This window comes from Parambassis ranga, chromosome 4 (assembly GCF_900634625.1).
Source record: "Parambassis ranga chromosome 4, fParRan2.1, whole genome shotgun sequence".
Taxonomy (NCBI): domain Eukaryota; kingdom Metazoa; phylum Chordata; class Actinopteri; family Ambassidae; genus Parambassis; species Parambassis ranga.
Genome location: NC_041025.1, coordinates 22,695,802 through 22,708,592, shown reverse-complemented (window position 1 = coordinate 22,708,592; position 12,791 = coordinate 22,695,802). Strand labels below are relative to the sequence as shown.

Genomic DNA, 12,791 nt, shown 5'->3' with positions numbered 1-12,791 from the left:
TGTACTAACGCTACATCTGTAGAGCTGACGGCGTCAAACACAGCAAAAGGGTTAAAAAAAAATCCTCATATTAACTCATGAAGCCGACATACAAAGATCCAAGACTGAAGAGTTAACTCACAAAGTTTATATAATCAGGACTTAAAGCCAGGAATCAAACAAAAGATGAATTTCTTTAAAATGAAACAAAAAGCTCAAAAGCACCTCTAAGTTAAACCATCATTATTAACTAGTGAGTGATCGGGTCAGATTTAAGAGTAACTTTATTCATACGTTCCTGATCTAACGGCGCGGTTATTACAGTATGCGGCTGGAATGCATATTCACTATTATCAAGCTACTTATCAGCTCTTTTCCCTTTGTGTCAGTCTTCAAAACAAACCCACTGCAGTGCTTCCAAGGAATGGGAAGCCAGTTAAAATGATAATAGGAAAAGTGGTGTCAGAGAGAGGTGGTCTTTCTTCGAAGGGACTCGGTGCACACGGACTAAGGACTAACGACAGCAGGACGTGTGTTTGATCACTCTACCTTGACGTGACTCTGAGCGCCCAGGTTGTAGATCTCTGTGGGCTTCACCTGGTTGATGATCTTCACCAGACACGTGCTGTCGGTCAGGTCGCCGTAATGCAGCTTCATGTCTGTCAATGGATAAAACCGCATCATTCACCTTACCCAGAGACTTTTCACCTTTATCATCGTCATCACCTCATTCTATGTGTTATTTACACAAACACAGAAAACATCTGCCCTCTGTCTCCTTCACGTATGGCTGCATACTTACTGCCCTCAGTGTGAGTCTGTGGGTTTTGGTAAAGATGCTCAATGCGACCTGTGTTGAAGGAGCTGGAGCGCCTCAAAATACCATGAACCTGACGAGGGAGAGACAGAGAAGGTGAACAATCACCATAAAAAACAAACACAGATGAAGACCTGATCATGGAAATACACACAGTACGTCACAGGTAACAGACATGATCAAATAATCATCATAATAATCAGAAAGATAAGATCAATAGGCCTCCTTTGCTTTGTTCACTTTGAGGGTTTATTCCTTTGCTTTCTTATCTTTGATCTTCCGTTTTGCATGACAGCAGTTGATCTGCCAGCGTTAGGTCTCACGGCTGCAGCTCACTGTTCCTTGTTGCTGCCTGTGATGTGTGATCTGTACTCCATGTTCTGAAGGGGGAATGTACAAGGAAGGTCTGCTCGGGGAAGATAACAGGACCTGATCCAAGGGGAGTCCATTAGTGGGACAGCGCTGTGCCCTGACCTCACTTCCTTTATTCACTGTGCACTTCCTGCCTGCCTGCGCGCTCCTCTTTAATGCTTCAGTACCCCTCACCCCCACCACCACCACCACCACCACCACCACCACCAGCACCAGCACCAGCACCAGCACCACCCCTTCCACATCAGCGCCCCCAACCTGGACTACGTCCACTTCCTCTCCCTGCTGTCTGTGAGGCAGGCTGAAGCTGAGATGAAGGAGAGAGCCTCTGCCACGCATGTAAGGGGAAATTAAGTCACGCAGCTACTGTCAGGAAAACACTGCTGCTATGTGCACGTTTGTCTCATCACAACCAGACTCGTGTTTGTAGTGACTTTGAAACTTTCACCTCGGACCTTTTGGACATAAAATGTCATCAATTGATCCTTTTATTAAATTAAAAATTAACTTGTAATGACTTAGTTAAGGCCACAGAGACCTTTGAACGCCAGATTCACATCAGTTCATCCTTTTCTAGCCAATATGAAGTGACGCCATGTAATCAGCTGTGTCTACAAAAACAGAACCAACATTTCCTAAAGCCACTGCACATCACAAACACAAAGTTGTGCCAAATAGATTCCACATACATCAGTGAGACCTCTACAGCCACTTCTCCTTCTTGGGCTGAGCCCACTAAAAGCACACATGACTTCCATGACTTCCTGTTGGCTCAGGACTCACACAGCGTTCCTGGACGGAATGGAGGATTTCTGATGCTGACTTTGTGAATGCTCCTCTTCCAAAGACTGAAGATGAAGACTATTTTACCTTCTCTCTCGCCCACATGCAAGACCTGACTTTTATAATGGACCTGTCCACAAAAAAAAAAAAACGAAAGTAACCGCTGGTTCACCTCTGTGTCCATCAACAGGCTTTTGACAGGCTCCTAAAAACACATCGAGCAGCAGGTGAAAGTTAGTGACCTCACTCGTATGACTGTATAATAACAACCATTCCCCCCGTTATGGTCTGACCCAGAGGTAAAAGTTCGGGGGTTAAAAAGCTCGTGCAACACACAGGGTCTTATCAGGGTGAGGTGTGAGTCAGTCAGTGCGACTGTCGAGTTACGTCATGATCCCTGTGGAGTTCCCACACTGCTGAGGCTGGATGCAGCTTATCGAGGGAATGTTGCTCTGTGTGTGTGTGTGTGTGTGTGTGTGTGTGTGTGTGTGTTGGCATGCATGAGTGTCTGGATTCGGACAGACACAGTCAAAGACAGCCCTGGTTCTGTACAGTGTTTTTTTCCCCTCACCTCGTATCCTTTAGCGAGCAGGAACTCAGCCAGGTAGGAACCATCCTGAAAAGACAGAACACCTGTTAATACCTGTAAATAAACTGTGCCGTGCACATATGCTGATTTCTTGGAGTGGAACTGAATCCAAGCAACGCCACCAAAACACGATAAAACATTCACAGCCAATTTTGGCAAAATTGAGTCAAGTAGTACAAGTGATTCACGTGCAGGAAAAAAAGCTTCGGCATATTAAATTGTACTGTACATGTGAACGGCCATGACGATGCTACAGTGTGTTACAGTCACACAGTGTGTGTGTGTGTGTGTGTGTGTGTGTACTGTGTGTGGACGTGAGTCTGCGAGCGCTGTCAATAAGGTCTTGTTCCCCTCACCCGTGCTACTCCTCGTCTTTTTTCCCTGCTCAGACTTTCCGACCGCACATTCTGGAACACTGTGGAACATTCCGACCTAGTCATGGCAGTCATCCCTCAATCCACCTCTCACATGTGCGCATGCACACACACACACACGGGGGTCACTGTGCCAGTATGCCAGCCCTATGCTTCCTGTTCAGGTCTGGGGGTAAGAGTGGAGGTGGAGGCCAGGGAGCGTGCTGAATGTTGCCGTTGGCACAAAGAAGGTCAAGTCTACAGATTTACATGACAGCATGGCGTGCTCATGGTGTGTTCAAATCAAACCAGTTTGTTCAACATGCAGTTTTAACTCATCTTTAGGCACATGTGGGGAAATCTGTTCTGAACCGCCAAGGCAGCAGGTGGGTATGGTGCGGACCCTACCCCCCTGCTGCTGCCCTGCCAGGATTCAGGGGCTGCATTGTTTAAAGGACGCGTCGCCCTAGTGACCAAGTGATTATGTCCTATCAATCCTAATCCTTTTGATAAAACAAAAAAATTGAGAATTTTGCCCAAACTAAACTAAACTAAAAATAAAACATGCATTTAAATTGTCACTTTTTAAGCTAAACATATAAATAAAATGACTATAACAGCAAATGATCATCAACTTAATATTATTAATATAAATATTTTATAAATAAATGTAAGCTGCTGCCCTCATTTAAGACCTGCAGGTTGAGCACCTTGGCGGTCAGCTGGCACTGATGCCCAACCTGGGGGGACGGGGGGTGGACCCTGGCCCTGGCCCTGGCAGCCCCTAACCCGTCCCCACGGTGTTCAAAGCTCCGGTCGGTGTCATGTTTTCCTGCCCCTGTGCCAGGGTCAAAGTGTTCCATGCCAGACCAATATGGAAAACAAGCCTGAAGAGCTGCAGCTCTGTTTCAAAACAAGAAGCTCCTTTGAGGCCGTATTAGCCCGTAAACCCTGGCCTCACCTCACCGTTTCCTGTTATGGGGAGATGGCAACTCACCGAGAGGCAAGGGGCAGACACACTCGCACACAAACACACAACTACATGTTCACCTGCCAGGTCAGTGCCACAAGACAAAGTCCCCAAAGACTTGTTTAGGCCTCTGACACAAAATGATCTCTTTACTCTGAAGCCACACTGTGTTTAAAAGACACAGAGGACCGTCTCAGTGAGTCCCTCCTCTGAATCTCAAGGAGGATCTGCGGTAGACATATTGTCGACAGGAGGAATAAAAAAAACCCATTTTAATACCACAACTTTTACATGAATGACATCAAATCAGGGGTCCTCACTAAACACTCAGACAAAAAGTGATGTTAAACCAGTCCATGTGTCTGAAAAAATGTTAACAATGTTGATCAGAGCTGCTGCAGGAGTGCAATCATTTGCTTTAATCAACATTCCATCATCATCATTATCACATCATCATGATTGGTGGTTTCACAGGGAAGCCGGATACACATGATCCAGATCAGAAAGTGGCACTTCAGTCTGTGTTCTCCCAGGAAACCAAATCAGCTTTTACTCAAAAACATTTCCTCTATGTTCTGCTTAGAATGTCACCGCAGACACCAGGTGTGGACATCAACAGGTGACATGAAGGGCCACAACAAGACCACCTTAACTGACCTGGTTCATTCCATTACGTCTAAGATCCACCGGGTTCAGGAGGAATGCAGGAGGCCTGTTAGTTCCTGCAGTCCATGCATGTCAACCTCATTAAATGAAGATCTGGCTAATTTCTCTCATCATTATCGTTTATAATAAAAACTGCTGAAATGTTAAACTTGTCATCTGATTAAAAAATGTTTTGAAGGCAACATTCTCTTCTTCAGTGTCTCAATGATTCACTTAACTCTGAAGAAAGCAGACTAGAAGTTGTGTTTCAACTAATCACTGATTATTTTAATAGATAAATCTGTTATAAGTTGTGTTCTAGATTAAGCTGGTACAAAACAGTAAAATTTATGTTTACATCAAATATTTTCTTTTTGAATAATGCAGACAGATCAGTGTGTGTTTTAAACTGTAGTAAAGACTGTGACTTCATTAGCCCTCGGGGATATAAACAGGGAATGTGTGTGAGTCATGGAGAAACACCAGCACCTGGGAGTCTGGTACCCCCTGCTGGTGAAAGGCTGAACTGAACATTGAAAGCCTTCACTAAGCCCAGGTCAGCTCTGTGACCTCTGATGAGATCATTGAAGAGAACAAAGATGACATGGAAAACATTTGTACTCTGGTCCAACATTTACATTATTATGATTCGTGTGATATTTATGTAAACACAGATGCTGCATGTGTATTTATTTGTCATTGAGCGTAAGCTACAAATGAATCACGTTAATGTGTTTTCTTTAGACCACAGGCAGAAGCTGCCAAGCACACCACTGGTCTGCAATTAGGCTCGATATGGTGTAATGAAACTGTAATCACAGACCACAGACACACACAGACACACAGACACACACACACACACACACACACACACACAGACACACACAGACACACACACACACACACACAGACACACACAGACACACACAGACACACACAGACACACACACACACACACACACACACACACAGACACACACACACACACACAGACACACACAGACACACACAGACACACACAGACACACACACACACACACACACACACACACACAGACACACACACAGACACACACACAGACACACACACAGGCAGCGTTAAGTAGGAACATTTGGAGTGCTGTGTGTGAGGAGTAGTCTGATTCTGCCTCCTCTGCTTTAGAAGCACTCGGGAGTGATACTGACAGTACATGTGGTGAGCAGCGGTGAATCTCTCAGATGTTGCAGGACAAACAATATTCTGTCTTCATGCATGACAACAGGTTGGTAAGATAAAATAACAGAGGTGGGCAAATGTAGCATGACTGTAATGAAAATGGCTGACTTATTGGTGACTGTCCTAAAGTAGAGGGAGCTCTTGTGACATTTCTGAGTCAGGATATCAAACATTTCTAATGAACACTTCTCTGCCACACAATGGACATGGTGACAAATAAGGGTGAAGAAGAGGAACCTGATGCACCATGATGTGTCAAACTAGGACTTCATCTGAGGATGCCAGCTGGAAAGGGCCGGCGATTTGAAATATCGATGGTGACTGGCTGGATGAACGACCTGTCGCTGCCTATTACAAGCTACCTTCAGCCAGTCAGATCAACAAATCACATCAAGTCGCTGATGTCCTAAAGCTTGGAGTGCCAGTACTTCTTTTGCGGATGTTGCTTGGTCCGCGCCACCAGTGGTTTGGCCACAGCACCAAGCCTGAAAGACGGATTTGTGCGAGTCTGTGATCTCACCAATCTCACGAGATTCCAGCTGCCTTACAAAGTAAGACGCGGGGTGATGGATTCACACATTCAGTGTCTCTGTGTTTTCCATTTTCTGACTAGAACGGGTTCAAATCTATTTTGTCTACTGCACAGAGACATGATGGTACGAGAAAGACGACTGCTTTACTCTGCCCCTTATCATCATCATCATCATCATAAACTGCACTGCTCAGTTTAAGCCTGCACCATTCCCCTGTGACCTCAAATTAATTTTTTTACAGCTAACTGCAGCTGAACCTGCAGCTCTGTTCCTGTACAAACAGAAGTTGCCAGACTTCGCTCAGAGGAGGATTCGGCCTTTATGGAGCCATCAGCAGGCGTTATGAGCGACAGAGGAGATGTGAGCGTGGATTCTTAGCTTTATGATTATTATTGCTGGCGCTCGCTCAGACTCGATCCTGTGCTGCTAACAGTGGAGTCATTGGAAGGAGGTGAGGAAGGAATGAGAGAGCAATCAAACGCCAACAAAGATGAAGAAAAGGAGGCTTGTAGGATGAACATCAAACAGCTGGAGGGGCCGTGCTGCAACGCAGTGTTGTTTTCCCAACTGGAGGAGCTGAAGAAAGAAGTGTGAACCTCAAAGCCAAAGTAAAGTTTTACCGTCGAACAGAGAGGGTGAACCTGTCCTCTCTGTGACCCGGCCTCGTAAAAAAAAAAACACCGCTATCAAGCCAGAGCCCCTGCCCGGCTCTGCAGCTTTGCCTTGGCACTCAGGTGGTCTCCCATAACTCACACCCTCTCATCCCAACACTTCACACTGAGACAGCAGTCAGAAATATTCAGACAGAGCCGCATGCTGCCATGAAATTTATGAACAGTAGTTAGCCAAGAGATTGATGGCATCACTCTGACCCCAGTGGCCCAACTAGTGACTTCTGAGATGGTGTATCCAGATGCCTCACCCCCCCTTCCTGCATAGGCAGTCAGCATTCAACAGTAAGAGCCATGACAGACAAAATAAAAATGAATTAACGCTGTTATTCCTCTTTGCCGTTAAAGAGGGCGAGGGGAGATGGAGACTGCTTCACAGAGGAATGCAGGACGGTGAAAATGACTTTCCAAGGCTCGTGGCGGCCGTCTCTCCAGGGCGGTCAACTGACAACTTACACCTCGCACTATGAACGATCCCTCAGGTTTCTGCTTATTTGCTCTGATGCAAATCATCTGGCAGAAAGAGACATTACTGCTCAACATGTGCATGCTACTATATTATGTATAATGACTTTGACAGGTTTATGTTGCTGCCACCTGTTTGAGCAATGTGGTAAAACTCACACAGTGTTATTTGGCCTGAAGAGAGCAGAACCACCACACTGCTACACAAACTACAAATATATACATCTCTAAACATATTTTGAGTTTTAGTACATCTTTCCACTCTTCTTGAGAAAATATCTTTAGAACATCTTTGTGGAGTTTCTTCAAATTTAGAGCAAATATCGTCTTTAACTCAAAGATTATAGTTCAAAGGTCACTGTGACTTCCTCCATTTCTTGCAAAAACTAATTGTATTAAATGTAGGGTAGGAGATTTTGAAAACTCTCAGTGAGAGTCAGCCAGATTTGGAAAGTAAACACACGCCCCTTTCTCTCGGAGCTCACCCCGAAGCCACGCCTCCCAATCACATGGACGCATCACCTGAAGACGAGCTGCGGTCTGTGACTTCAGCCATCATGCACGTACCTCTCTGGTGCACAGAGCAGGAAGAGAGTGACAACCAGCCAATACTCCTACAGGGTCCACCCGGAGGATTGGCTGATGTTTTTAGTGTTTTATAGCTTCCACAGATGATTCATATTCTTCGTTTTAATGAGAAACTGCCGAACTAATCGGTTGCTATCGGATTGTAAAGAGAAGTTGCGTCAGAATGAAATCTCCTACCCGACCTTTAACACTGCCTAACAGACAAGAGACACACCTCTGACTGTGCTGACGTCCTTTCAAAGCGGTTTTTATGTCTGAAAAAAAGCAAGAAGAGCACAAAGAGGAACTAAAAGTGCGGCGTTTATGCTGCAATCTGTGTGAAGATAACTACAGCCTCTCAGGAATGTCCCGAGGGACCCAGAGTGGATTCAAGGATGGACGCCATATTTCAAGAATTTATACAATCTTCATGCCAATATTCTAATATTAAAGACAGGTACACAGAGGCTGTTCCATTTCACAGGCTTCAGGGAGCCTCTTTGCTTTGGATGCAGTAAGTGGATCTCTTGTGACCCAGGCTTGCTGATGTTTATTGCAACAACACAATGGCGCACCGTCCTCCACCTCCAGGCCAGGTAGCAACGAATACTACAAAAGCAACATGAGAGTAACATGAGCCACCATCTTTGATAATATCATCACTGTGGTAGTATCACCTGATGTCAGGCTGACGTCATTCATTCTGTACAAAGACACCAGGACCACCTGCTACTGTAATTCAAATAGCTGCGTCTGAGGAGTCTCTTGGACACATAACATAGGTCTTCCATTAAAAATGAATACAACTTTCCATAGAATAAAATATGAACATACAGAGAAGAGATCCACTTAAAAGAGGTGTGCTTATTTGTTTCTTAAAGAAACAAATAAGACTCATGAAGGAACTTAACTAATTCTACTTAAATCTTCCATTAAAATTGACAGAAGAATCATTTAAATCCAGTGCAAACAGGTGTGTCTTACTGGACTTTTGTAAGACTCTTCTTCTTTGTCACTTGAAATAAAAGCTAATAAAAATACACACACTTCAAAAACACGAAATTAATTTGGATTTTTTTTGAAAAGTGTGTGTAATTAGTTTAGTTTTTCATTAAAATATTGATAGAAATTAAAGAACACAGAGGACTGTCTTATTGGACTTCTAATAGGGCACATGACATGGGAAGTATCGTCAAATATATTGATCACACATTAAAAATCGACATAGGTGAGCTAAATTTGTCCATTTCCCTCTAATATTTTTAGCATAATTTTCGCACCATGTCAGAAAACAACAGTGGCTGTCACTGATTTATTGACGGTCCCTAAAGAGAGAGACGCCTGACCCGGGTCAGACCTGTCCCCTGAATCCTCCCCTCGTGATTCCTGCAGCTGGAGCAGGTGGAGCTGCCACACCGGCAGCCTGACACCACCTTAGTCTCCACCACAGTCCCAGCCGCGCCGTGCAGACGTGCATTTACAGCACACTACGAGTTTACCGTAAAACAAACTGTCGCACCGCGCAGCTGACGTTGAGAGCGTTTTACCTGCCCGGTGATGCCGGTGATAACGGCCACCTTCCTCTCCCTCCTCAGCTCTCCGTTCACCGCGGAGCCGGCGTCTGCAGCCTCGGAGCACTCAGCCATGTCTGACCGGATAAACGTTTACAATCTGCAGCCACACTGACGCCAACAGAACCGAGCAGAACCGCTACAAACACACAAGCGACAGATCCGCTTCAGCATCCGTAAACCAAACTACACACAAGAGTGTTACGTAGCAGGAAGTTATGTTAGATCAGCCAATGGGAGGAGGGCTTGAGTGGCACAGCAGAGGAAGCGCAGAGAAATGAGAGAAAGGCCACCGAGAGGATTGTTTGTCACAGCGACACTTAAAGGAGGGAGGGAGAACTGCAGCTGCGTGTTTTATCTCAAAAAATGGCACAAAGGAGCAATTTACTTTGTAAATAATGCTGTTTTTAAACTATACTGGCTCGTTATCAAATATGTAAAAAACCTCACAGTTAAATGGCCACTGAAACATACAAGGAAGTTAATTTTACCGGTCTATTAAACAAATAAACAACAATGACCCTCTTTCCTGTTGTGCTCAACAAAATAATTCTAAAATTAAGTAAAATATTATATACAAAAACGTATTGATTATGATTAAATGACACTTTGTGCATTAAATAATGTGTGGAATTACTGTGAACCAGTAACCAAAGCTTCCCAAAAGCTTGTTTATTTTACTTATACATCACCTGAAAACATTTTTTTTAACCATGTGCTGAGATGGCCTTTTCTGTGTGTGTGTGTGTGTGTGTGTACAAACACTCAAACATACACCAGCACTGCAGGTGGTCCGATATAAAAAGGCCTCATAAAGGTTTCCTGCCAATGTTTTGTGTGGCTGTGGTTCACCACAGCACCTTGTCGAGTGATACAAGAAAGGAAGTGTCCTATTTATAGGGAACAAATAAGCAGGTGCAGCTTGCCAGCAGGAAAGACAGGCGACTGGTTAAAACTCCGGTCAAGATGGTGCCGCGCCCAAAGGACCGACAAACACTAAGCTGAAGCAGCAGGATACCTCCCTAGAGGCGCCACCTGACTTTAATTACAAAAAGAAAATGAAGCTTTCTGTTGTTGCTAAAATTATATATATAATCATAAGATACATCAGAATTTCAGAGGTTGTACTTTTACTTGTCAATGTTTTTATTTTAGTAAAGATTATTGAATATTGCTGTTTAATAATGTTGTAAATTATTAGCAAAGTCATTTTTCAGGAGACAGACTCAGGTCTGGGTTTAGATTTTTCCAGTTTGCCAAACTAAACACCACCCAGGAGCAGAAGCTGATACTCTGACTCCAACAGAGGATTTGTTCCTGAACAGTCAGTGCAGCTCCTGAGCTCTGATTGTTCTCATGCATGTGATCGTGACAACATCTGCTCCAGCTGAGAGCTTCTTGTGAAAGTGTTCTTTCCAGAGAGCACAGCGTGATGGAGAGGTGTGATTTCATTACAGTCCTAAGTAAACACTGTCATGCAGAGAGCAGTAAATTTGACCCTGTGTGAGGCAGCCTGCTGTTTGGATCATTGATTGGCAAAGAGGGAGCAGTCGGGCCTAGCGAACCTGGGACCCACCAGCTTCAGAGCACTGACACTGACCCCGGTCACAAAGACACCCGGACCTCCACGTCTGCAGCAACTTCCTCCAGCTTCTCCTGGGTGATCCTCAGCCAGCTCCATCTCAGCTCTCTGCACAGCTGACCATGGCTCTAAGGGATCCTTGAGTTCAGGTCACCAAAGTGGATAAAATGACATCAAAAGAAGAAGAAGAAGAAGACACGGTACAAAACAGAGCATATGTTTCCTGGTGTGCTTTATTAATTAACTTATTTATGTCCTACATTTATTAATGTCTCATCATTACACAAGAAAACTTGAAAAAAAAGTATCATAAATTCAAAAAAACAAGTAATCGGATCACAAAGCTTTTCCTTTTCCAAACAGACCGTCCAACAGCTGATCGTCAAACATTCATCCAGCTTCCCGTCACTCTGACAGACAAGGACAACAAAGCAAAGACTCCTCTGCTCTGTCGCTGACTGCAGTTAACTGAACTGTGCAGTCACACATTCCGTTTGTCTCCCCCGCGTCAAACAAAAAGAACAAAAAACATCACATCTCGGATTAAAGCTTTGTACTTCAAGTACAGTCTGGTGTTGAACCAGGAAATAAATGAACATAAGAATCCACTTCAGTCATAAACATGAATCATTCTTAGGTAGTATTCTGTTGTTCGTTATGCCTTCATGGAAGGTGAAAAGGGGGCTACTCCAAACTGTCGAAACCATGTGAGCTGGCGGCATGAACGCGCACAGAAAGAAGGGAAATGTTTGTGAACTATGAGCGTGAACCAGGATGTACAGTCACCTTTCAGTGAGGGGGAATGAGGCCTGTGCAGTGGTTGTGATATATACATAATAAATAAATATCGTGACTTTTCAACTATTTTTCATTATTTCCAAGAAAGAAACATTTTATAAGACTTAAAAGAAAGAAAGAAAATCTGTTTACACAAAAATATATTAAACAACAACATCCAGTTTACATTTGTGTGGATGAATCTGGGAGAAAGAGGCCGAAGAGTGCAAAGCATGCAAGAAAAAAAAAAACAACTGATCAATCAGTGGAAAAAAGAAGAACGTGTTTGTTGGATGCTAAACAGTCAGGTTCTGCAGACAGTACAGAGAGTCCTCACGACTTCAGTCTGATGTGTTTCCTGTGGGCCTTTCACACTGTCGGAAGCTGTGGAGCTAAGCTAACATGAGGATGCGAGGCAGAGAGTAGTTATCCAGTGGCTATACAGGTACAGCAGCATTGGTCCATTGTTGGGCTCCACGGCCCCGCATTGTCAAAAAGGGGGCATGCTGAGGGCCTCACAGTGATTCTGAGAGGGAGACAGGAAAACAAGTGTCAGGAGAGAGGAGCAGGGATGTCAGAAGATACAGATGAAACCTATGATCTCACCTGTCTAGCTCTCTGGAGGAGGAGCACGTGTGGAGTGGCACTTGTTTCGCTGTAATAAGAGGATTCACAGAGACAGTTTGTAATGTTAAACGTTTGTAAAGTTAATTAGCTACATTTCTAAGAGGTGTGACCATAGACATAATGCATATAAAGACACTTTTACACCTTCACCCATTGCACAAAAGTCACGCAAAAATGTCTCACTCATGGGCCCTGCCATGTTGGAAAAGACACCATCTTCTGACTACATCACTCCCTCTCTCCAGCTTGGCTGCTGTATTGGCTGCTGGACGGG

General features: G+C 44.3%; 2 protein-coding genes across 4 annotated transcripts in view; both read right to left on the bottom strand.

Moving 5' to 3' along the window:
* gmds (GDP-mannose 4,6-dehydratase) overlaps positions 1 to 9,726 on the bottom strand; it is a 142,809-nt gene extending 133,083 nt beyond the window's left edge. The window contains exons 1-4 of the mRNA XM_028403763.1: positions 9,508 to 9,726; positions 2,523 to 2,567; positions 782 to 869; positions 529 to 638 (exon numbers count right to left, since the gene is read on the bottom strand). Of these exons, the coding sequence (XP_028259564.1) occupies positions 529 to 638; positions 782 to 869; positions 2,523 to 2,567; positions 9,508 to 9,606 (342 nt within the window). The 5' untranslated portion in view covers positions 9,607 to 9,726. The remainder of the gene's footprint in view (positions 1 to 528; positions 639 to 781; positions 870 to 2,522; positions 2,568 to 9,507) is intronic.
* Positions 9,727 to 11,328: 1,602 nt separating this feature from the next.
* mylk4b (myosin light chain kinase family, member 4b) overlaps positions 11,329 to 12,791 on the bottom strand; it is a 41,807-nt gene continuing 40,344 nt past the window's right edge. For all 3 annotated transcript variants that reach the window (XM_028403448.1, XM_028403450.1, XM_028403447.1), the window contains 2 exons: positions 12,497 to 12,545; positions 11,329 to 12,416 (listed from right to left, as the gene is read on the bottom strand). In XM_028403448.1, the coding sequence (XP_028259249.1) occupies positions 12,501 to 12,545 (45 nt within the window). In that variant the 3' untranslated portion in view covers positions 11,329 to 12,416; positions 12,497 to 12,500. The remainder of the gene's footprint in view (positions 12,417 to 12,496; positions 12,546 to 12,791) is intronic.